We start from the raw sequence: 25,438 nt of genomic DNA, 5'->3' as shown, positions 1-25,438 counted from the left end.
CAATGCAATCCTCAGAAACAGAATACCAGAGCTTCATGTCACACAGTAAGATAGCTAGTTTGATCCTGGGCCGTCATGAGTCTGCCTGTGGGGGAAAAATCCCTTTTCTCATATAAATGTGTCATCTCTTTCTATTGCTCTTCATTTTCAACAGCTTCAACCCTGTCCTGCAGCACTGGCCTCCACAGACTGCTTGTACCTCCAGACAGACTTGCTTAGGATGCCCCTGGCATCTGCCAGAATCACATGTGCCACCCACAGACAGAAAGCAGTTAATTCTACACCTCACTCCCTTGGTTTTGCCACCTTATATACTTTGCCTGACAAAGGCAAGAATACCCACTTGAGACCACTTTGTGTTTTTTACAGTAACACCGCATCATCTTTGCCCTTTTCCTCTGTTCCAGCCTTTTCTTTATCAGGTGGGTTTTGCATCCCCTCAACAGATTGGTTTTGCAATATCAGAAATGATGATCCGTGGAGCAGAGTGAGATGAGATTAGGTCCATGCAACAAATGAGGCTCATCGCAGCCCATGCTGCCACCCTGGGACTGTCCCTCATCCCTGGCTGTGGGTCCCTGTCCCACTCCAGGACTCTCAGATAAGGGTGTCCCACATGGGATGCTCAAGGGCACACATAAGCCACGTTCGTGAGCATGCACCTTCATCTGTTTTTATCTCCAAGCGCTCCCTAAGCTCCCTTATAACAAAAGTAAGTGCACACCAGGCATCCCAGTCCAGCCAAATGTTAGACCTCCAACTATTGACACGAGTGTTGAGTCCATGATCAAGGGGCAGATTTACTCTTCAGATGGCAACTGTCATGTCCAGGACATGTTGATATGAAACAGAGATGGGTCACTGTCACCAAGGGCTACTTCCCAGGGCAGGGACGGGATTTGGGGCACAGCCTCATCTTGCAGAAGCAAACCTGTGTTCTCCAGGGAGAAGCATTGCATTGTTTCTGTTGCAGTCTCTATCCCTTCTGCCCCTTTGTCCTTCAAAGAATTGATTGCTGTTAAAATAAGTGAGATATATAATGCTTTGAGGCCAGGACTTGGTTCCTTTCCCGCTCTTCTCACTCACTCTCCAGCACTGTGATTTTTTTCCCCCGTTTCCCGTGCTTCTCCGAAGCGAATGCTCTCTTGCTTTGCCACTATTTTTCAGTTGTTTCATACAAATGCAAGTTCAACACTGACACTAATGGAGAAAGACGATGCTATTTATTGTCATCTTTTTCTCATTCTCTCCCCCATAACTCTTTCTTGGGTAATTCTCCCTATCCTGTGTCAAATGCTTAAATAATTGGGAGATTTCACTGTTCTCCATAGAGAAAACGTAAGGAAACTAGCATAGGCTAAGTATCATTTAGATAACTGAAACCATGCCCTCAGCCCTCTTGGCAGCAGATCCTTGTCTGTAAAGGGGTGATGCTCCTCCTTTCCCTTGGTCTGTGCTGACCAGTTTCCCAAAGCAAATGGAAATGAGCATCAGAAACTGGAAAGGAAAAGCTCAAAATCCCTATGTCACTGTTGTCTCTCTACTCTTCAGCTCTTATGTAGTCAGGGATGAAGCTGTGCCCTGTCCTCACTTTTGGGAAGCTCAGCTGCCCCTGCTTGGCACCCAAAATTCAGGCAGTGATAAGAATTGGGGTGCCTATGTCCATGTACACAGCTCTCCATTTTGAAGGAGAGGGGAAATTGTCCAGATCAGATGCTGTGTCCCAAGAACCTGATGGAGAAAACCTTTAGTGATCTGCCAAGGCATCCTCAGACTGACAACAGCTTTTCCAAATGCCATCCAACTTGGAGGTGATAGGGAAAGCTCAGTAAATAAACCTTCCTCGGGTGCCATGCTCATCCTCATGGCATCCCAGGGCCTTTTGGCAGCAGTGTGGTGTGTTGACTCATCCACTGGACATGTTGTTTGTTCTCTTCCTGCCAGGAGAAGCATGTGGATGGCTTGTTTTGGTAGGGTTGTTTGTCTTGTTTTAATTATTTCTTGGTATTTGTGCTTGAGGAGACAGCTGGCAGCAAAAGCGGGGGTGCAGGGAGATTCCCATGAAAAAGGTTCCCCCTCTTTTTGCTAATAAATGGTGGAACTGCTCCAAAGAATGAGGAAGATGATGGTGCATGAGCACATTCTGCTCTGTGCTATCCTAGGGATTATTTATAGTAGATTTCTATTATTCCCTCGCTAAATAAAGTCTCACTTGCCACAAGTTTTAACCAGCACAAAGCCAGCAGTGTGGTCCAAGGCAGTTCATGGCCAGAGCAGATCTGAGGAGCTCTTATCTGTGGAGCTCTTGGACCAGTCCTTGCCAGTTTGGTGTTGGGGATCATGGGAATTTTGGGCACTCAGGGATGCCAAGCAAGCCTGACACCTTTGCTGCAATCAACAGAAGCACAGGAATTTATCCACAGCATCATTTGAAGGTATAGGGAGTTGCAGTCCCAGCCTGTGCCTTCAGGCAGGGAAAGGTGACGTTGTGGCTCTGGTGGAAAAGGACATTCAGAGCAACAATTTCCAAAGGAGACTGAGTTATTGTTTTGCTCAGATAAGCCCAGGAACACTGTGTGAAGCTGTGTGCACACAGCAATAGTCGAGTGCTCTGAGCAAGGGAATTCAGAACTGTCAACAAGGAGGGAATTACTGCTTTGGGGGATTGAAAACATTCATAAAAAATTCCTGGCTTCCAGCCTAGTCCATCCCATTGCTGGCTGTGCTCACAGTTGTGGATTTTTGCTTTGAGGATGGATTTCCAAGGTTTTTTCCCACTTTACTGTAACATATGGACAATAAGGTATATCTTAACCTGGACTAGTGAGTTCCAAGCCTTCAGCTGGAGGCCACTGACACCATAGGGTTTTGCAGGGCTATGCTGGTTTGTCCCCACAGAGTTGCTGGTTTCTTGCAGGAACCAGTGCAACAGCTGTAGCCTGAGCCCAGTAAGATGCATGCGTGTAAATCGTGCTGCTGACATTGGATTTTAGCTTGTGGGCGTCCAACACTGCCTTTTCCAGACCGTGAGAGTCCAATTCCCCAAACTCAGAGAAGAACTGGCCAGGAAATGGGGGGTTAAGATGACACTTCCCACATGGCCCCACTACATAACTTTAACTCTGTCCCCCCTGGGAATGGCAGTAGGAACTGTGCAGGATCTTATCCTTCCTTGGCTGTACTCGATACATTCCCTCAACATAAACTCAAGATATCAACATCAAGCCAAAGGATTAGAGAGTTATGTCTATGCTCTTAAATGAAGGAGGGCCCTGGGTTTATTCATGTCCCCAAAGTGGATGGCCATGAGGGATTGAGAATCATCATTCTTTTTGGCTTGTGGAGAGACTGACTTGAGTATCTTTGGTCATGATGTGGGTGGGACCGATGCCTGGAGCCATCCAGAGGGGATCCCATGGAGATTATTCACTAAGATCGCTGCATGGATGTGGGAAAGGAGTGTTTGTCCTCATTGCTTGGCAACTGGGCACTGCAGCATGGCAAGTTGGAATGGCTTTGGGATCTCTGTCTCATATTCATCCTCTATGCCTTACCCTCACAGGGATCTGTCTGGGTTTCAAGTTTATGTGGTGTCCTGATTTTTCCCCTAGCATGTGCTAGTCTTCAAATATTATTTTTCTGCCATGATTTCCTTTCTTGCCTTCTTTCCTGCCCTCCAGCAGGACCTGCTGTCAGCATGTGACCTGGACACATGAGCTGTCCTTTATTCTAGTGCCAAAAACCCCCACAACATAAAAAATCCAGCCCAATCTTGGCAGTCTCCTTCAACAGGATTTATCTTCCCAGCCCTTGCAATGCCCTCCCAGCCCTGCAAAGCAATCCATCTCTCACCTACTATTACGGAGTTCATCTCACAGACCTAATGGAGTACGTGAGTCCTGAATTGGCTTCCACTAATGCTCTCAGTGGCCGGGTCACTGTGGGAAGTGAGCTGGGAATTCATTTTGAAAATCAATGAGGATGCCAATAGAGCAGCTTTCCCTAGGGAAGTGACATGCTTTTACCAGACATTGCCTCCTGCCCCTCTTCATCCCCCATTTTCATTTATGTGGTTGGAGTAACCGTGGAGTAATTCATCCTAATTTCAATGAGTGCATCTTTTGCACTGAGTTCTCTGGTTTCCCCAAATCAGACTGATTTTTGGGAAAGATTAAGGTCTCCTGGCAGTGCAGAATGCCAGGGTTCCCTGAAATGTTATGATTTGAAGTTGCTGTGCCCTGGAGTGTTGCTGGGGTTTGTTTCCTCTTTGCAGCCCCATCTCTCCCCTCAGGCTGTGTTAGCACAAATAAATCAGTGTTATTTCTAACTTCTGAGTGTATTTTGCCTTGCCATGACATTTTGATGCAATGGCAAGTGCAGAGCCTGCAGGGATAGTGTGAGAGGACAGCTCAGAGCTGTTGGAGGGACCCCAACACAGTGCAGTTCATAGTTGTCCCCATGGGTGACCTTCATGTTGGGATGGGAGCACAACACCAACCCATCACCCTCACCATGCCCAAAGAGTCTTGGCTGAAGCACAGTGCCATGGGCAGATATTGGTGGTCATTTGGGAGGTGGCAAGATGGGATTCTGAGAGGCACTTTGGGTGCAGCACCCCTGATTTTGATGGCAGTGTGGGTTTGGGATCTCTCATCCTGGTTGATCTCAAAGCACTCTATTTGGAATTTTCATAGCTCTCAATACTCCTTTACCAACAGGGAATATTCTGCACTCCTATGGGATAAATATTTAATAAGAATGAGGGTCAAGACACTGTTTTGTCCGAGGACACCGAGACGGCCATTTACTCCCATGAAGAGCCCCAGGGGATGTTTAATGCCCATGCAAAAAAGACAAGAATCAGAGTTTTAAGCTGTCATCCCCCACCATTAATGTCAATGTTAAATATCGATCCTTTCTCTGTTTAGCACAAACCAAACAACACAGTCAAGCCAAGCTCTTTGGCTTTTATTAATGTACTTTTTGTGCACCGGGTGAAGTTTGCAGTAACACCAGGGAAAAAAATGCTGTAGTAGTGAATGAGCAGCAGACAGATTGATTTAGTATCTTGATATGATTCAGAAGTTGGTGAAAAATCATCCTGTGTGGAACTTCTCCTTGTGCGAGCTACAACAGCCGCTTTGCAGAGAGCTCATTTTTCTGTAGCATAAGGTGCAAAATTTCTGGGTAGGATCTGGAATTTGAGGGAAGGAATAGAAAGAAAGAGGTTGGTAATCTATAAAATGTCCCTCATCCTTGTGTTGGAGCATGGGTGCCTGAAGTCAAATTTGAAGAGCTGGTGAAACCTGCTAGTGAAGAGCTCAGGGAAACCTGAGATCAATCCCAAAATTAGTGGTGGTTAGAAAATGCGTGGATTTCCCCTTTTTTGTTGGGGTTTAGTTTCTTTCTGTGTTTTGTATCAGCACCAAATAAACGTAAATCACACTTATTACATGAAGTGTGACTTCTGAAAACCACGGTTTTCACATGTCAGGAGTGCATGGATGGTCTTCTATGTGGTCTTCTGCAATGAGAGAGGGATCAGATTCTCCGAAATATTCTGCAGCTTGTGGGTTTTCTGGGTGTTTGGTTTTGTTTTAGCTTTTTTGGGTTTGGTTTTGGTTTTTTTTAATGGGAATTTACAGCATGGCTGTAAAAACTAATTTGTGGTTTGAATTAATGAAGCACACTTATGAGAGGGCTGGAGTAGCTGGATGATTATTCCTGACCTCTGGGATATTCTCCATTGAAATTAATTTAATATTTTAAAGTCTGTTTCTACTTGAGCAGGGGGAGGGGCACTAAGAGTCATGCCTTGGGTCTGCATCCCTTTTTATTCACAGAAAACAGCAGCAACTCTCTTGAGGTCACAAAATCAATACAGAATTTGGAAACATGAGAATATTTTTCATCTTTGCTGTCATTACATCCATCCAGATGCCCACCCTATTCCTCAGTTAACCCAAGTGTAAAGGGATAGCAGTGATGCCCTTACACAGAGGGGTGGATGTGACTTAAATCACATCTCACTGCGGTGTGAAAGCTCCTCTCTTTTAAATGAGGTTTTAACAACCCACTGAGCTGCCCATGAAATAGGCTGACATCCTGCAGACATCCCAGCAAGCCACTAAGCATGCAACAAAATATTACAAAACTATGAAATATGATTTATTATAAAATGTGATAAGTATATATTTCCATACATGGTACCTATAGTTGCATGTGCTCTGAGTGGAGAAGCTGAGAGAATCACTTGGAGCCATGAGCAAACCACACTGACCTCCATAAATGCCAGAGCATTTACGTAAGGAAAGCCCTGGGAACAGGGGATGGGGGTGGCTCCATCTAACACTCACAGGTGTGTTTTTTCCCTGCACAGACACCCTGAGGAGCATTGCCTCCATGAACCATGCCCCGCGCTCCTCCCCAGCAGAGCTCAGCAGTGCCAGCCACCACCTGCTGCGAGAGCGCAAGTCCTCGGCGCCGTCCCACTCCAGCCAGCCCACCCTGTTCACCTTCGACTCACCTGCCAGCCACCTCCAGAGCACCCTGTCTGCCAGTGCTCCCCAGGACTACCTTTTCCTCCACCAGTGTATGAGCAGAAAGTCAGAAAATGCAAGGTATTGTAGCCCACCCACTCGGGGACAGCTGAGGGGAGGGCTGGGTGTGTTTCCACCTCCATCTGTGGAGGTCTGAAAAATCCATCTGGAGAAAGTCCTGAGTGGTGGTCTTCTTTCGTGACTGGGAGGAGGAGAAGGTCAGAGTGGTGACCTCACATGCTCCCAGCTTTCCTGGCTTTTCACGTGGTGTTAAAAACTGGCTGAATGGCCAGACCCAAAGGATGGTGGTCAGTGGCATGAAGCCTAGTTCGAGGCCAGCCGCTGGCAGTATCCCAGGAGTCAATACAGGTTCAAAGGGACATGAAGTTGCTGAAGGGCCTGGAGCATCAGGAAACACCTTTTCACTGTGAGTGAACAGTAGCACAGGTCACCTAGAGAAGTTTAGGAGTCTCCATCCTTGATGATATTCAGAAGCTGTCTGGGCACAGTCCTACCACAGCTCTAGGTTGCCCTGCTTGAGCAGGGTTTTAGACCAGACTTCTACAGGTCCCTTCCAACCTCAACCACTTTGTGATCCTGCAGGCAGGGCCTGCCTTTAACCAGAAAAAGGACAAGCAAAGGGATGGGCAGGGTTTGCTCCACTCTACTGTTCACCCCTTCCAGAGCTCATTGGGCTTCGTGGCAGCTGGTGGTGCACAGTGTGGGATTTCTGAGCCAGCACCAACTCCCTGCCTCCAGACCCAGCCGCTTGCCTTAAATAGCCAGGAGTTTTTCTGACGTGGAGAGTTTTGGCTCACAGGAGCAGGCGAGGAGGGAGGGAGGGAGAGACAGTCGGAGCCCAGCTGGCGTGGAGTGAGCGCAGAGCTCAGGCTGCAGCCTCCACTGGGCTTTCCTGCTGCAGCTGACTTTCCCTACTCGGGAAACAACTGAAAAAGGCTCAGAAAAATTAACTTCACATGGGGTGAATGGAACAGTGTTTAAAAAAAAAAGTGGCCCTCATGCTCCAGCTGTGAGGATACCTAAAAGCCATCCTCCAAGACCCTGAACGGGGCTGGGACAGGGAGAAGGGAGCAAGCACCAATGCTTTGGTGAGCAGAAATAAACTGACCAGTGGTAGCTTCTGCAGCTGGGCCAGAAATAATAATCTGATCAATGCCCAGTGCATGGGGCCAGGCTGCAGGACTGCTGTGAATGCCTTCCCTTTCTGCTCTGGAGCTCTTACTTTACTCATCCATAAAATGAGGGTAATAGTAGTTAATTGGCAGGCAATGCAGAATAATTAACCCATGAGATGTTTCAAGTCCTCGACTGAAAATACCCTGACAGAACCCAAACCACTTCTGGTCGAACTGAGCTCCAAAGGTGGCAGGGATTCATTTATCTTATCACAGCATCACTTGCTTTTTTCCCCTAGATAAGCCCTATTTCTGAGCGCCATCTCGTGCTGGCTCCATGAAACAGAGTCCCTGTTATCCCTGCAGAGCATCAACCACACCAGAGCAGTGTAAACCATGATCTTCCAGCTTTTCCCGTAGGACGGGGCACTTTCCCAGTGATTTGCCACAGCTGGAAGCTCTCCCCATAACCATTTCACTTTTTCTCACCACAGTGATTGATTCAAGGCAGAATTTGTTCTGTGAGGGGATATTTATATGGGGCTGGCTGAGCCCTTTCTGACTGGGAGGGTGTGGTCCCCAAAAGCCTGACCAATGTAAGGGATAAGGCAGGGGTAAAACAGGAGATGATGTACCTTAAGGGGAATCAGCAGAGGAGCAGTGGCTAACCAGCAGTTGTTAGAGGCCTGAGATCTCCGTGCTCAGCCCCTGTTCTGGCAAGTATCCCCAGACATGATTGCATGCAAATCGAGGAATCATTACCAAGGCATGGATCTAGTGACCTCACTGCCCTGCTCACCCTGGAGGACTCAAAGGCTTTTACAAATCTGAAATTAGCTCTGAGTTTCATTCCTCCCCCATGCAAATCAGGCTGCAGACCCCAGATCCTAGCTGGGGACTTCTATTACTTTTCCAGTGCTTGTCCTGCAAGAGGACAGGATGATGACATGGGTGGAGACTTCGAAATAATCCCCGTCAGGAATATTTTCAGGCCTTCTCAAACACATTTGTAAGGCAGAGGTGAGATGAAGTCTCCCTCCTCTACTGAGAATGGGGACAATGGGCACTGGTCGAGGCATGATGGCAATGTTGGAAGATTGGCACAAGGCTGTGCCCTGGGATGTTGTCAACTGGTGTGAAAATTGCCCTTTTGGAGCAATTTATGTCTGGACAAAAGGCTTGTTCTTGCCCTGTCATGGGACTGGCTGGATGCATGTACCTCTCACCTATGAAAAAGGGGTTCTGAAGGTGTTTCAGGTTTCAGTGGCCTGAGGACATGTTTGGAGGGGTCTGAGGTGTTCTCATTCCTGTGGGGTTGGGCAGTGCAGGTCAGTAAGGTGACAAGCAGAGGCAGCAGAGCTCTCTACACCCAGAACCGGCTCTTCGTGCCCTTCAGCCCCTTTCTCCCCTCCCTCTGCAGGAGTGCCAGCTTCTCCCAAGCCACCAGGTCTGCCTTCTTCATGCGGAGTGACACGGCGGTCCAGAAGCTGTCGCAGGGCAACGGGCACTGCATGAACGGCGTTGGTGGGCAGCTGCACGGCTTTTACAGCCTGCCAAAGCCCAGCCGGCACAACTCGGAGTTCAGGGACAGTGCCTATGACCTCCCGCGCTCCTTTGGCTCCTACACCCACCACAAGTCGAGCCTCACCAGCTCCGAAACTGATAATGAGGAGGTCTATACCTACAAGACTCCCAACAACACCCTATGCAAGGAGTTTGGGGAGCTCTCCACAGACTCCTATGACATCCCTGCCACCCCACTCTCCATCTACCAGATCCCCAGGACATTTACACTGGACAAGAACCACAATGCTCTGGCTGTGGCCGCCAGCGACTCACCCGCTGCACCGCCCCCACGGCCCCCAAAACCTGGGCAGACAGAGCCACGGTGGGGCAGTCCACCCCAGCGGCCCCAGCCTGGTGAAAATTTAGGTCTCACCCCCATGGCAGCCACCATTCCCCGGAGAAACACACTGCCAGCAGTGGAGAACAGCAGACTGCACCGAGGTGAATTTGGGGGTGGGAACCTGGGGGTGGTTTTGTGCGATCCAGCAGCCGTGGGCAGATCAGTCCCACTGGGTTGTGGTAGTGCTGGGGTGCCGGTGGCATCAACCAGGGGGTTGAACACAGAGAAGCTCTCCCCAACCAGAATCTGGCCCTTTTTTTGTACTCAGTAGGCATGGAGTGTGCCCACGAGTGTTGCTCAGCTGGCTCTTGGCTGTGTTGTCCCTTGAACCAAAACCCTAAACGTGCTTGTTTAGGCAGCCCTTCAACAGATTTTTGTGATTTCAGCCATTTTTACCTTACCTTTACTTCAATTCATAACCAGGTTTATCAGAACATACTTCAGCCTGGAGCTGCCTGGAGCTGCTCACCAAGGATGAGCAAAACCTTGATTTTACATATCTCCAAAACCCAACATCCCCAAGAGCAGCAGAGCCACGATTACCATTGGCCGTGGGCAGGCTGTAGGTGTACATGCTCTTTCCAAACCTTGTGCTTAGGATAAGATAGTTGCAAACTAACTTAGAAAAGGTGGCTGGAGAGAAAGTACGCTGTAAATTATACACACAGCTCTCTGAAATGCTTCTTCCATCTCCTCCTACCTAAATGCCCACACTTAGGCTGAGATCAGACCCATGCTCAGCAGTAAACAGATTGGTCTAAGAGCTTAGCACCCATCCTCTCCTTACTGGAGGCTGCCAGCCTTTACATTTACTGAGCAAGCTCTAACAGAGCTCCTCCTTAACCCAGTTTTGTCACCAGGATCTGCTTTATCTGACACCTTTGCCCCTGGGATTTTGCAGCACTTCGACAGAACAGGGTTAGGTTAGGTCTGCACGGCATGTGCAGTTGTGCTGATGCTTCAGAGGGACACTAATTGGGAAGAAGCATAGCAGAGAGCCTGTGACAAGCTAAAAATCATGTCTTTCATCAGCATCTCAATCAACAAGAACAAATACTGCCCTACCAGTGCCTGGATTTGGTTTTCAGGGACCCCTTTTCACGGGACACGTGCCTTTGTGGTTGTGTTGCAGCTTCTTCTTGTGAGACGTATGAGTACCCCCAGCACGGGGGCGGCAGCGCTGTGCAGTCAGTCGAGTCCATGAACGATGGCTACAGCTCCTACCTGGTGAGTTGGCCTTGGTGTGGGCCACCACACTGCAGGCACCACTTGCACCTTACGGATTCAGAGACAGGTTGGTTCCAAGTTGGCCCTCAGCCCAGTCCTGCAGAGCTAAGTCAAGAAGGGGTTTGTTAATGGTTTCAGTTAAAACTGTGGTGGCCTGCAGAGAACAGATGGAGTGGCCACTTCTAACCCAGCATCATGTACAGAGCTTTGCTTCCACACAGAGTATCTGCTGGCAGCTTTGACCCAAAATAAAAACTACCCAAGAGTTTGCCTGCTTTCTGAAAGCCTGGGATGCTGCTGAGCTGAATTTTGACGTGTTGCCAGAGCAGCCTCTTTTGTGCACTTTCTAAGATTTCCTGAGCTGGAAATGACATTAAAGCAGCCTTTCATACTGGATTTTTGTCATGGACAGAGCCTAGGGAAGAAAGACTTTCCAGGTTAAGCATGCTTCTCCAACTCACTCTGATCATGAGAAGATGCTCAGGTCTGGGTGATAAAGACCTTTCTGAAAACTCAGGATGTGGCAATGACTTGGAAACAAAGGAGGTAGACCCTCTCAGTACAAACTGATGGCCAGGGAGGAGACAGATCATTCCTTCCCTCTGTGCTTAGATCTTAGCATGAGTCTCCCCTCAGATGTTGTTTGGCTGTGATGAAATGAAGGGTTTGTAGTGATGGGGTTGAGCAGTGCCTGGTGCTCACAGCACATCCTGCCCCTTGTCCCCCAGCAGGCCAAGGCAGCGGTGGCCCGCTCCCACAGCACCGACTCCGAGGACAACTACGTCCCCATGAACCCTGGCTCGTCGCCCCTCATCCACGCCGAGAAAGCCAACGACAATGCCCAAAATCTCTACATCCCCATGAGCCCTGGGCCGCATCACTTTGACCTGGTGGGGCTGTCCTCGGCCACCCTTCCCGTGCATAAAGGAGGAGCCGTGGCTCAGTGCCACCGACGACTGAGTGAAATCCAGCCCCCACCAGTCAACCGCAACCTCAAACCCGACAGGAAAGGTAAGAACAGTTGACTGGGCACAAATCTTCCCAGGAATCTTTCTGTTCTCTTAATACTTCAGAGTGCATCTATGAAGTTGTGTCCAGTCCTAGGTGGGGTGTGCTTTGCTACTGCCAGTACGGTCAGACCTTCAGATGTCCCCTATGCCCTTCCTCTTTCAGGAGCTCTGTAGTGCAAATGTAAATTTCATGGTGCTTGAACAGTCCACCTCAATCCCTTCCAGGCTTTTACAGGAGAGGCATGTCACAGGCAGGATTTCACCCCCTTGGCCTGCACCCCTCCCTGTGCTCCACCCCAAAATCTCAATGTTGTGTTCAGATGACACAAATTTTTCCTAGTTTCCTGCTGGCTGGTTCCAGGCAGTTCTTCCTTCAGGGCTTTACTGACATTCTCTGAATATCTCTGTAATCCATTGTCTGACCGGTGGCCAAGAAGATCCTGAGGAGGAGGGCTCCCATCACCAGGGTGTCAACAGCTAACCCCATGAACACTCTGTTCAAGGACTGGGGTTGGAGCGTAGCACTTTTCCACCTAATGAACCATCCATGATAAGAAGAGTTTTCATGCTACCCCAAAGATGTCTTTTCCCATTCCCTGTGGCAAAACACTCCACACAGAGGTAGTTCAGGCCTGGCAGAGCCTGGTCTTGTCCCCATCTGATGCATTAGTTACCACAGATATCTAATGAATGGTTTTGGGGTTTGGGCATTTTTAGCAGATCTCCATTCTCTGGAAGGCACATTCCCCTTTTGGTACCACCCATCTATGGAGAGGGAGAAATTCACTGTTTTCTCCAAGTTCGGTGTAAATGAGCACAGGGGTTTTGGTTCGGAGTATTTGTCATCAGCAGGGAGGGCTGATAAGTGGAATCAACCATCTCTTGGGGACACTTTCATGCCAGTCATGGATGCTGATTTGTAGGAACATGCTGCCTCTGAATAAAGGCTTTTCCCCTCCCCAGCAAAGCCATCACCGCTGGACCTGAGGAACAACACTGTCATCGATGAGCTTCCCTTCAAATCACCCGTCACAAAATCCTGGTCCAGGCCAACGTGAGTAATAGCTGTGGGATGAATTCTTGCTTTGCTTCAACAGCAGTTCTCTGGTCTCATTCTCACCGGTGTCCAGATGTAGCCATGCTGTCACCTCTGCCATGGATTAAACATTCCCCACACAACAGCTGGTGGCTGGAAGATAAATTCATTTAGGTTGGGATTTCACATGAAAGCCCAGCATGTGGCTAACAAGCTTATTAGGATCTCTTGAAGACATTTCCTGTTTCTGGGATCTGACAGCTACTGGAGAGCTGTGGCTCTGACCTGGGACCTGAGGTCCATGATGATTCATCATGCAGCTGAGCCAGACCAACTCAGCCATGGTGTGTGGGGGGCATGATTTCACATCCAAGCTATCACCACCAAAACCCCACTGTTGTCTCAAAGCACAGGGTCTCACCAAGGGTGTTTTGATTGCCTTGAAAGCAAAGTTTAGCCTGAAAGAAGTCAGCAAAATTAAACCAAAGCACTTCAGAGCTATGTCTGCCAACCAAAAATAACAAGATTCGCACAATTCCAGCTCTGCTACTAATTCATGGTCTGATGTTGTCCAGTAAAAGGCAGAAGGAAAGCTTGGCTGCTATGACTCCTCTAATAAATTGGATTGTGTGGAGACTGACTGCAGGGCATGAGTGCTGTGTGCTGAAATCGCTGCACTGGGAAGCAGCAAGCAGGGTTTGATTGACAAGAGATCTGACCCTGCAGAAGCTAATGGATTTTTCCCCTATCAGCTAATCATATGACCCTACTTTACTGAAAGGCAACGAATAGCTTTTTGAGACACATGCTTTAATGCCAGAAGCTGATTTCATTATTTTGTTCGGTATAATTAGATTTGGCCAATTGAAAGCAAGACAATTCCTCAGAGGATTTGTTTTCCGGCAAAAAATTTGGATAGGGCCTGTACAGTAAACAAATCCTGTAGCTGTGGTGAGGCTGGAGGTAAGAGGCTTCACCAAGGCTGCCCCCCCATCCTCCACAATTAAATATTTCCTGTGAGATGGAAGAGTTTGTGGAATCTGATTTGTGTAGATGAGAGCAGGAGAGTTACAGATACATAGCAAGGAAGGTGTTACTAAAATAATTCTAGAAAGAAGAAATTCTTTCTAGAAGAATTTCCTCTAGAAGAGGAGACCAAACCCAGGGATTTCCGACCCATGGAAAGGACAGGCTGGAGAACCTCAATGCCACCAACTCTTCATGCCCAGATTGGATCACAGTGATGGTTACTGGCACGAGGAGCTGCCCCCTCCCATCCCTCCTTGGCAAAGGACAAGCAGGCCTGGCAGCCATCAGTAACACATGAACCCTTGTTCTTGCAGGCAGTCCTTCAACGCCGGCTCTCTGCAGTACTGTCGCCCTGTCTCCTCCCAGAGCATCACCAGCACTGACTCGGGAGACAGCGAGGAGAACTACGTGGCCATGGTAAGGGCCCCACAGCTAAGACAGATGGATCTGGCAGGACATACACTCTTCCCAGCTCTGCAGATGCATTCCTAGCTCATGACATGGAAGTGCTCAGATAGCACTGTGTGGAGTACATCCTTATGTGCATCCCTAAATACACAAAGCAGGGTGTTTCCTTCTGAAAATGACATGTCTCATTGGAGTTTTAAATGTGTATGAGAGCAGAAACATGTATCAACTACTTTGCCAGGAATTGAGAGGGGATAAAAATTTATAAGGACTGTCAGGGTGTATTTTACTAATTAATGTTGATTTTTTTCAATTTTTTTCCCCTATTAGCTGCTGACGTCATATTTCTGTGGGAGCAGGGGCTATCAGAGCAGCAGCAGGGAGTGGCACTGCTTACAGGGAGGGGATTTTGTCTCTCTTGGCGAAGCTATTGACTTGAAGCATATTTTTGAGGATATGCAACTAATGGGGTAGAGGAAATCTGTGCTCTGTGCAGCATGGTTGCGATTAGCAAAGATCCCAGAGCTGGCCTGGCCTTGCTGAGGTGTGGTTCCTGGGACATGCTAAAGCCCACGTCTGTGTCAGGCATGGGAATAAAATCAGCACAAAGGTAGCAGAGCTGCTCTGATACATGAAATCAAGACATGAGCCTGAAATATTTGTTAGCATAAAATACAGCATTTGTAGTACCCCAGCAGTTTTTGCACATCCTTGTCCCAGAGGCAGGTGAGCAAATGCACAGGCTCTTTTAAAGGTGCCTCCAACATGTTTCATTTCTGGATTTGTGTTAATTTCCTTTTTTCTTTCTTCCTTCCCACTTTAATCCTCATTATCTCTCCTGTCTCTTTCCTGCATTAGCAAAACCCCATTTCTGCTTCTCCTGTTCCTAGTGGTACCAACAGCCCAGCGCCTAAAAAGAGTTCGGGGAGTGTGGATTACCTGGCCCTGGACTTCCAGCCAAGCTCACCAGGGCCACACAGGAAGGTATGAGGGGTTTTATAAACTTCTAATTAGAAGTGATGTATTTTTAAGGGGTTCTATGCACATTGGCAACAGCATGGTCCAAAGCCCTGGACTGTGATCTCAAGAATGTCTGATGCTCAGAGGGCTGGAGCAGCTTTACTATGGACACAAGCTGAGACAGGTGGGATTGTTCAACCTGGAGAAGAAAAGGCTCCAAGGAGACCTTAAACCATCTTCCAGTGCCTAAAAGGGTGGCAAGAGAGCTGGAGAGGGACTTTCACAAGGGCATACAGTGACACTACGAGGCATGATGGCTTCGAACTGTCAGAGGGCTGGTTTAGATTAGATATTAGAAAGAAATTTTTTACTATGAGGATAGTGAGGCATTTAAACAGACTGCCAGAGAAGCTTTGGCTGCCACATCCCTGGAAGTCTTCAAGGCTGGGTTGGATGGGACTTAGAGCAACCTGGTCTAGTGAAACGTGTCCCTGCCCATGTCATGGTTGAAATGAGATGATCTTTAGGGTCCCTTCCAACCCAAGCCATTCTGTGACCCACTGCTATATTTACTCTAGGTCAAACTCAGTCTCTCTTGCATGTCTTCAGCTTTGCTGAAAGTGCAAAGCAGAAGCATGGATGTACAGGGTTCAGGGATGCTGGTGAGACCACAAATTCACCTGGAGACTATATAGTGAAAAGCTGTCAGGAGGTATCCCAAGAAGTATCAGCTACTTCTAAACAACAGGTCCTCCAAGACCAGACTTGTATTTTGCAGCTGAAAGGTGAAGGACAAGGGTTGTATAAACCTTTGTGGCAACCATGTGTGAGTTGGCCTCACTTTATCAAACATCACCTTGTTTCCTAGGCAAAACATCCCACTGGTTAGGTCCTTTTATTATTTGACAGGTATCCCTTGATGGTTTCTTTCTGCCCAGCAATATTTCTGCAAGTATCACCCATTTAAATTATATCCCATTCTGGAAAAGTGATTTTAGACCTCTAAAAAGCATTTTCTGGCTCCAGTTACGAGCAGCTAGAACCACTGAAATGCTTGTAGTCAGAAAAAGCTCCAGGGCTCCAGAAGCTATGGTAAAAAGTATCTCCTTGTTCTCAACACTTCTCTTGGGTGACCCTGCAAACATATCTCTTGTTTTTTGGATGAAAATTAGCTAGTGCCATAGGTGGGTAGAGTCAGCACAGCTAAAAGGTGTGGAGCTGGTATTTTTATGTGTATCTCTAGGAGTTCTGGAGTTCTTTACAGGAAAGTGAGCAAGATGCAAGCCTGAGCTCACAAAATCAGCAGTCAGAGAATGCAATTACAACCAAACATCCCTGCCCCAAAGTTTATGAGAAGGCAAAAACCCACATACTGTTTCTAACTTCCCATTGCACTGCAGTCTCATGCCAGCAAGAGGCAGAGCAGATTGAAATCCTTCATCCAGGTGTCTTTGGGAGGTTAGAGGGAGGATGATGAACTGTGGAGTCCTCAAGAAAGCAGGAGTGGTGCTGGTGGACTTGTGGCACCCTCGGTGCTGCTGCAGGAAGGAGTGAGAGGGAAGAGCAGGGAGCTGATGAGTGACCAACTGGTGCCCTTTTCTCCTCCCCACAGCCCTCCACGTCGTCGGTCGCCTCAGATGAGAAGGTTGATTATGTGCAAGTGGACAAGGAGAAGACGCAGGCGCTGCAGAGCACCATGCAGGAGTGGACGGATGTGCGGCAGTCCTCGGAGCCTGCCAAGAGCACAAAGCAGTAGTGGCTGTGGCAGGCAGCGAAACAGGCAATGTCCTGTTGGTTTCCCCCAGCTGCGGCCCCGCTGGGCAGCCAGATCCATTTGGGCCGGATTTCTAAGACTTGTCTGTGGAGGGCAGGGGGTGTCATTGTTTTTTTTTCTCTTAAAACAAAACAAAACTTAATTTCAGGGGAAGACTTGGCGGATACTGTTTGCCAGTGTTAAAGACCAACTATGTTCGGTGGCTAGGTTTGTGCTTTAGCTGCTGGATGCACTATCCAGGAACTTTGACTTAGCAATACCAGGTTTCACCCTCCACATCTTTTCCTTACAGCTATTAAAGCCACCTTGTATGTGCTAACACTGCATCATCTCTCCCCGTCTTCTTCCATATCCTAAGCCACGCCATGCAGGTTTGCAGCATCTCCCATAGGATATCATTATCCAGCTCTGATTCTCCATTCCTTGTGGTTGTCGTCTTCTCTGCCTCCTCCCAGTCCCAAAACTGAGCAAGGACCATTGCTTTTGAGATTACTTTTGTTGTCCTGTCTCTTGTAAATAATGTGCTCAGAACTCTGAGGGTGTTCTCCTCCTGGCTGGACAGCCCCCAAGGTTTTGGTTGGGGTTGTTAACCTTCGGGAGCTTGATGAGCATCCACACCATCCCATTGAGCTGACTTAGGAGCCCAGGACTTGCCCCATACACACACATACATGCCACAATATGCTCACATGAGTTTGTTGGGATGTCTTCTGTTTATATTCTCCATCATGTCTCAAAGTCAGTGGGCTGGAGAGATTGGCTTTGGAAGGGGCTGGAGGGATTGGCTTTGGAAGGTAGAATTTAAGCACTGACCCACTGCCTGTCTGAAACCAATTCCTGGGAATCTGACCCAAAATTTGCCTTTTGTGGTACAAAAGAAGCTCATAGAGTGAGAGTCCTACATCGTGGCCATCGTGAGAAGCTCTGTGGTTGAGTATGAGGGGGGCAGGGAGGCTCTGGAACCCCTGTGTATGTGCACTGGCATAAGGATGAGTGACAAGAAGGGAGTGGAAAGCTGCTGCAAGGACTGGGAGAAGGCAGGTGCTGAACTGCAGAGGTTGGTGCTGGGTGAGGAGGTCGGGTGGAATGTTTCTTGAAAGAAAGAAGAAGAGCAATTGAAATGTTAGTTGATGGTGAGGTCATAGCTTGGGAAGAGGTAGGTCAGGAGAGTCAGGGCCAGGCATTTCAGTGTGAGCTTTAATGGAGCATTGTGGTTGGTTTGTGGAGGGTGCAAAATGCTGTTTTCCCCTCATCTTCAGCAATGTTTCCTCAACACAGAAGTGGGGCTTGCTGACATTAAGGACCCTAGGCTATAATTATGGGTGGGAGTCTGCTATTGTTCCTTGCCAGCATCCTTAACACATCCAGGCTTCGGGATCGCTCACCAGGCAGCTGCTGAGCAAAGAGAGAAGAGAAAGACAAGACAGTTTAATGCAGAGATAATAATTCATGATCTCATGAAAACAGGAAGAACTAATGATTGCCATGGAGCAGCCTGATTGCCAGACAGCAAGCGCTGACACGAATAAACAGGCTGACCGCAAACCAGGAGCCAAATGAAGGAGACATTAGAAAGATTAGGTAATAATATTTATTAAAGAGCTGGAGCTATTCTTTCTGCAAGCTGCACCCCTCCCAGTGCCGTGGGCTCTGTGTTCCAACACCACCAAGTCGTGCTGATTACTCATGCTTAAGCATTAACACATTTGCTTAATCTTGGTGTGAGCTTGGAAAGGGCCAGACGTGACCCACATGGGGATAGGATACCAGTCCCTTAAGGGCTGTGTGCTGCTGTGTGCTGGTGAAATAAGTGTTGAACTTCCAACACCATTTTGTATTTTCTTCTTGCACGCCATGAAAGGGAAGGATGTTAATGGAAAGGCTCTGACAACCCTGTTAAGACACTGAAGTGTTGGACATTTATAGAAACAATGAGGCAAATATCCTAATGTTTATGCTAAAAATAATAATTTCTAAAAGGGGAAAAAACAAAAAGCCCCAAAGGGTAAGATTTAGCAGATGCTTTCTGAAGGTCATGGGGTGTGTTACAGCCTGCAAGGCCTCCTGCTGGGGATTTGCACACTTGCCTGGTGAGACAATGAAATGAAGACTAGAATGCAGTACTTCTTATTTCTATTGCCCCTTTCATCTCTGCATCTTGGGGGAACTAAACATTGGGTCTGATCCAGAGCCCACTGAGTTGTGCGTTCACTCATCTGAGAGAGAGCTCCCCATACCCACCAAAAAGAATGTCACTCTACTGGGAAGCTGATTTTTTCCTATTTCTTCTTCTAAGCTGTTAGCTTTAGTGGCTCAAGAGAGAACACAGTGGGTTTGATGCAATTTGCTCAGTGGGTTCCCTGTGCTTCTGCACTGGGACTAGGTGCTTCCAGTGCCCACTCCCATGTTTAATCCAAGGTGTTAATTAAGACTGGAAAAGCCTTTTGTGGTACTGGAGAAACTAGTCCTTTTTCTCTACGTTTCACAGATGTCTTTGTTCATTAAGCAACCATTGGTATGGGATAGCTCTTCTCCCAGGCTCAGACACTGTTTTGATAATTTGCTCTCATGAGCATCCCTAGTAACTGGTCCATTGCATTTGGCAGACCAAGGACCAGAGCAGCCCAAAAGCAGCTACTTAACAACCGCTGGTTGCTGGTCCCTCTCTGCTTTGCAGTGAAGTCTGTTTTCACTGGAACAGATACATTCCTCTATCTTTTCCCCTACAAAGCACCAAGCAAACATCCCCACCAAACTAAGCAGAAGCCCACAGACTCTGTGCCATATAAACATGACTGTATCAACTCCTCCTGAAAGCATTAAGTAATCAATGGCTTCAGTGGAAATAGTCACCCATGACGATTGCCGAGCTGATTACAGCAGTCCCTGGTGATTAATGTTTGTGCAGTATTTAGTCTTAAACCATATTGAAAAGCATCTGCTTTAATTACACAGTCTGCCAAGAACTTTGTCCTGAAGGCATTGAGTTTATCACATCCACTTTATACTTGGATTCTCAAGTATGACAGACTCCTTTGTTAGAACTAGGTATTTAAGGAAACAGAGAACATTGCAAATTATTCATTTTAATTGAAATTAAACCAGCTTGAGCCTTCACATCAGAGCCTGCTCTACAACTCTGTGATTCAATTTAGAACAGGGATGTGCTTACATGTGTGTTTGCTCATGGAGGAGGGTTGTCTGTGGGACAAGCATCATGACCTCAGTATTTTGTTTTATGAAGCACCAGGTCCATGACTCAAAGCTTTCACCAAGCTTGAAAATAACTAAGCAGGTGGTTTTAAAGGCAAAAGTCTCCAAAAGTGTGTATTCATTGTTGTGAGTATGCAAATGCTGCTCACCATTCCTCTGGTGAGATTTGTGGGCTGCCTTGGAGCTGATTTGCTCTGAACTGGCATTTGAGTGTTCAGTGGGAAATACATTTCCAGCTCTAAATGGATGCAAGGCTTAGGCTTCGTCTCAAGTTGGTGAAAGAAAATAATGTGTGAGCGAAGACTGTACCAGGCCAAAGCTGAGAGTCTGGCAGATAGGGCCAAATGCAGAGTTGGAACCAAAAGGTAGGGAGGGCTTGCCTTGTGTGGGTGCTAACTGGGATGATTTGAACTCTGGGCCACCAGCCACTGGCAAGGGTGAGATACAGGAGAGCATGAGGTTGGGACGAGAGAAGGCAGGGGAGTTTGCCAGTAAGGTTTGGGTCTTGGTCTCACCATGTGCTCCTTTGGCCTGAATCTCAAGTCAGATGTGCACAGATGGTGGGTTTGTGGAATGCTCTGTAAAAGCCATGCACTGGTGGGATGGGAGCTTCCACCATTCTTGGGCATTTCACTCCCAAGAGTGAAATCCTCACTCTCATCCTGCCGGACAACATGATGTCTGTGCTCTGGCATTCTGGGGTGCTGGGTCCATTCACCCAGCTCTGAGCTGGGCAGGAGAAACCATAGAAGAAATGTGTGGGGACCAGGACGTGCTGGGAGACGCCTTGCTGAGGGGCTCCCATGAGTTGTTCATGGGGCAGCAGTGGCATGGTTTCACAGGGTTGTCCCTTGAGGTGCCGTCTTTATCCTGGGAGCTTTTCAAGACCCTTTTTCAAGGGTCAACCCCATAGCTGACCCTGCTTGGAGCATCTCTTCCACACTGAGACCCTGTGCAACCAGGGTGGAGCGGAGACTCCTCCATGTGAGAGAAGGGGCCCAAGGGGTTGCTCAGAGCCCTGTAACACCCAAAACAGGGACAGGGCCACTTCTCTGGCCATGAAGCCAAGTGGCAAGGCGCACAGCTCAACCCCTAAGGCCATACTCCCTAATCCACACTGGACTATCCCTTGCACCTGGGAGAGGTCTGGCTGGCCCAGCCATCCAGGACGTGGACATGCAGTTCTAGCAACTGGGAGACAGTTTTAACCTGTACATTTGTTAGGCTAGATCCAGAGCTCTCAGCAGCCCCATGCCCCCTTCACACTCTGGCATACCAGGAAGAGTTCACTCATTTTGGTATCCAATAATCATGGTTCCTTGGGGGGTGGCAATGGAGGGAGATGCAGCTATGTCCAGGTCTTATGGAAGATGTTAAAATAGTTCTCAGGTCCTGTCTGATCTTTTTGGCATAGGAGGCAAGTAAAATGATGGTTTGCTCAAGTCATGCTTGCATTGTGTTGGTGTTTTCCCACCTGGTGATATAAAAGTTCCGTTCCGTGTAAAAGCTGACCCCCACACTGTGTTTCCCATTGGAGGGATGCTGTCTACAAGAGATGGATGCAGCAGAGCTGTGATTATGGAGGAGCCCTAGTTCTACAGGAAGGGGGAAGAGCAAAGCCTAACCCTGGCACCAGCCAGAGAACACACATGGCCATCAAAGAGCCATCAAGAAAATCAGAGGGACCAGTCCAGCATCAAATCACAAGGGCCAATAAGCCAGTTTAGGGCCTGTGATGAGTCTGAGTGCCTCTCTTCTCTGCCCAACCTTCCCACATGAACACAATGATCTTGCATCTGTTAATGAGACTCTTGCAGATCAAGACGTGCACTTTTTGATCATGATTTCTTCTTGGCCTGGAGCAGTTCATCCCTCTATCGGTCTGTCCTTGGTGTCTCATCATTGTAGTCACAATTTTATCTCCTTGTTCCCAACTCCTAGTGTTGTACTGTTGATTAGGTTGCTGATTTAGTGTCTACTCTTATGAAAAGTTGGTATGTAGCAAGGTGTCACAATACAGCTGTCCACTTCTAGCCCACGGCCAGCTGGTCCTGGCACGTGGTGTTCAAGTTTTAACACCAGCCAGTAACATCTGAAACAGAAACTGGGCCACATGGTTCTATCTCTTTGGTTGAAAAAGCTTTTCAACAGACTTGCTCCCAGTCAGCAGGCTCTTAATTTTTGATGTAGCCCATTGATGCCTGGAAAGGCTGACTTGGAACAGGGTCTTGGAGCAAAGGGAATTAAATAGGTATTTATTGAAAGGACACACCTTGGGCAGTGCAAGAGCCTGGCTGAGGTTCACCTTAGTCAAATCCAAGATGGATTACGGTTACGAGTTTTTACACTTCTATAAGTTTTGGTTCGTTAACATATTGGAGTCAATTGTCTAACTATAGCTCCAGGTTATGAAGTCTCAGCCCCCTGGCTTGCCCCCTTTCCCTCGCCATTGTTTGTGCTTTTTGGGTACCAGTTGTCCTTGATTCTCTAGCTAGGAAGTGATTGTTTTGTCTAACTACCCTGTGAAGAGAACTTACTAACACCTAATACGAAGTTTCAGAGTTATAAATGAAGCAGCAGAGAATCTGAAAAATATAAAAACTAAAACCCAAGGCATCACATTGCTAACATACAATGGGTTTATTTGTAGGTCAGTGGGTTGACCATATGGGAGAGGTTTGCCCCAAGACCAGGAGATAAGGAACCATCATTTTTATTGTCATTCTCTGGGTGACACCACACTGTATCTTCATGTGGGACGAGAGGGTTCATGTGAACTCTGTATCTGACTTTTTCTCCAGCTTGTAAAATGAAGGTTTTTAGTACTTATTTCCCCACCTCACAGATGTGTCATGAGGTGCAATGAATTGACATCTAATAATGCAAAGAGCTGTTTTGAGTCTTCAGCCAATGGCTGGGGAACATGTGGTGCTACCCTGTTGTTATGCCCAGCATCATACATGGCACTGACACATCCCGCTCTACAAAAGTCATGAAGTGTTTTTTATGCTTCATCCTTAATTACCAAGGTGTAAAAAAACTTGGCAGAATTTTCCTCTGAGTGAGGGAGGTGGGGGAAAATGCCATTTGCACAGTTGTCAGTGTTCTGCTGCCACACTGACCCTGAAAATACCATGGTTTTTTTGAGAGCAGTTTGGACGTGGTGATTGAACCATGTTGAAGAGAGGGGAAGGGAGCAGGACCCTGGGCTCCATGGGGAGCCTGTCGATGAATCCCGTAGGGTTAGGACCAAACCTTTAGAGTAGTTATATCCCACTCAACCCAACCCTTGGCAAAGTTGACAAGTCCCCACTGACTTTGGGCATCATTGTGTGGGAACAGACCCAGTCAAATTAGAGTAGTTTTCTCCATTTGTTTCTTAACCTGCTGCGAGGAGGGGTTGGAGCCCCAGCTGTGAAGCTGTTGCATCAGCAGTCAATTCGCAGGGATGTTTTGTGTGTTTCAAAGCCTATGACTGTTCTTAAAGAGGAGTATTTTTAATTTTTTGATTTCCATTTGTAGAAGGAAGGACAAGAGTAATCTGTGGCAAACTGTACAGTATGTGTCTTCTTGTGGTGTCACTGTTTGAATGGTTATTACGTTTTCAAATCACTGTGGACAGCTAATCACTTAAGTTATTAATTTATTCTTTGGGGGGTTGTTGTTTGGTTGGGTTTTTTTTTTAAGTAATTTGAAACAATTATTTATCCTGTAAATCAGTCTTGAGTGAAGCCTAGATAATACTTTTTTTGCTGTTAATAAACATGGTACATGCCTGACGTGAAGGTGATCTCATTTTTAAGTACTGTATATGCAACAGAAAACCAACAGGAAAATAAAAGAATGATAATAAAAAGACATCTCTCCCTGGTGATTCCCAGCATGCATTCAGAGCAGGGAAAGAAAGGGGAAACTAATAAACAGATCAAGTTTGATTATGTAGCACCTTTAAAGCTTTCAGAACATTTTTTCAGCATGTTGCCAAGTGTCTCCTACAGCTTCAAGTGTCCCAAATGGGTAGTGAGGGCTTTTAGGATGTAGCTAAGGTTTTCCCTGATACCAGAACCCAAGCCATGTATTTTTAAGCTGCTAAATTGAATTTCATACAGTGTATCTGCTCTGCTGTGTGCAGTGTGAGGACAAATGCTGCCTTTCTCACCCATCAGCTCAGCACCTGTGAGCCTCAGCTCAGGACACCAAATCACCCAGAGGACCTCAGCACAAGAACAGATCTTTTTCTCCAGAGTTAAAAGTTCAACCCTCCCTTTAAGACTTCCTTTTTAAAATTAAAAAAAAAAAGACAACTGGGAAAAAGATACCTCCCTATGCACAGCTCCTGTAACACCTCTTTTAGACAAGAGTAGCATCATCTCACATCTGCAGCACACATGGAATCCCAAACCTAGAGCTGAGGACTCCCCTATGGGCTCTCCTTGACCAGAGGCACACGTGACAGACAAAATGAGCCATACTTTCACATATACCATAGCATATACTTTATCAATATGCCATAGGCAAAATGGTTGGCATTACTAACACTAGTATCAATATAGCAGATACTATAATTGGTGCAGAATAGATGGTAATATACCATACTCATACTATGCTAGACCTCTGTAAGGTCTTTAATATGGTCCTTTATAACATTCTTCTCATCCATCTTGATGGATGGATGGACCATTAGATGAATAAGGAATTGGCTGGATGGCTACATTCGAAGAGCTACAGTCAACGACTCATTGTCCAAACCAGCAATGAGTAGTGTTCCTCAAAGATCTGTACTGGGACCAATACTATTTAATATCTTTGTCAAAGACATAGTAGGATTGGCTGAGTCCAAAAAGGAAGCCCAATGCTAATAATCAGGGGAAATTAAGAGGGACCAAACTGGACAACCTCATTACACCACTGACACTCTCCAGGCTGCCATCCATGCTGAGAACTGCATGCTGTTTGCCTCTGCTCATGTCAGAAAATCTTGATGAAAAAAACAAGACATATTCAGGAAAGAGCTTAGCTATGATACAGCATCTTCATTTTCCATGTTGGTTTGACTATCTGCCTTCATTACTTAGATTATGATCTCATCAAGTCAAGTCAGTCTCCTACAAAAGCACCTTCCAGCAAATAGCACAGAAAATGCCTTCAGGTGATACTCCAATATAAAGAAAGGAGCTAGTATGACAGAAAAACTTTTGGC

The 25,438-nt window shown here is 47.1% G+C and overlaps 1 protein-coding gene across 3 annotated transcripts in view; it reads left to right on the top strand.

Annotated features, from left to right (window-relative positions):
• GAB2 (GRB2 associated binding protein 2) overlaps positions 1–21,894 on the top strand; it is a 91,913-nt gene extending 70,019 nt beyond the window's left edge. For 2 of the 3 annotated variants that reach the window (XM_033086385.1, XM_033086395.1), the window contains 8 exons: positions 6,380–6,620; positions 9,096–9,682; positions 10,714–10,808; positions 11,537–11,819; positions 12,782–12,872; positions 14,198–14,300; positions 15,150–15,275; positions 16,864–21,894. In XM_033086385.1, coding sequence (XP_032942276.1) covers positions 6,380–6,620; positions 9,096–9,682; positions 10,714–10,808; positions 11,537–11,819; positions 12,782–12,872; positions 14,198–14,300; positions 15,150–15,275; positions 16,864–17,007 — 1,670 coding nt within the window. In that variant the 3' untranslated portion in view covers positions 17,008–21,894. The remainder of the gene's footprint in view (positions 1–6,379; positions 6,621–9,095; positions 9,683–10,713; positions 10,809–11,536; positions 11,820–12,781; positions 12,873–14,197; positions 14,301–15,149; positions 15,276–16,863) is intronic. The other variant, XM_033086389.2, reaches the window with a different exon arrangement.
• Positions 21,895–25,438: the final 3,544 nt, after the last annotated feature.

The sequence above is a fragment of the Catharus ustulatus genome, chromosome 2 (assembly GCF_009819885.2).
Source record: "Catharus ustulatus isolate bCatUst1 chromosome 2, bCatUst1.pri.v2, whole genome shotgun sequence".
NCBI classification, from domain to species: domain Eukaryota; kingdom Metazoa; phylum Chordata; class Aves; order Passeriformes; family Turdidae; genus Catharus; species Catharus ustulatus.
This window is presented reverse-complemented; position numbering and strand designations above follow the sequence as displayed.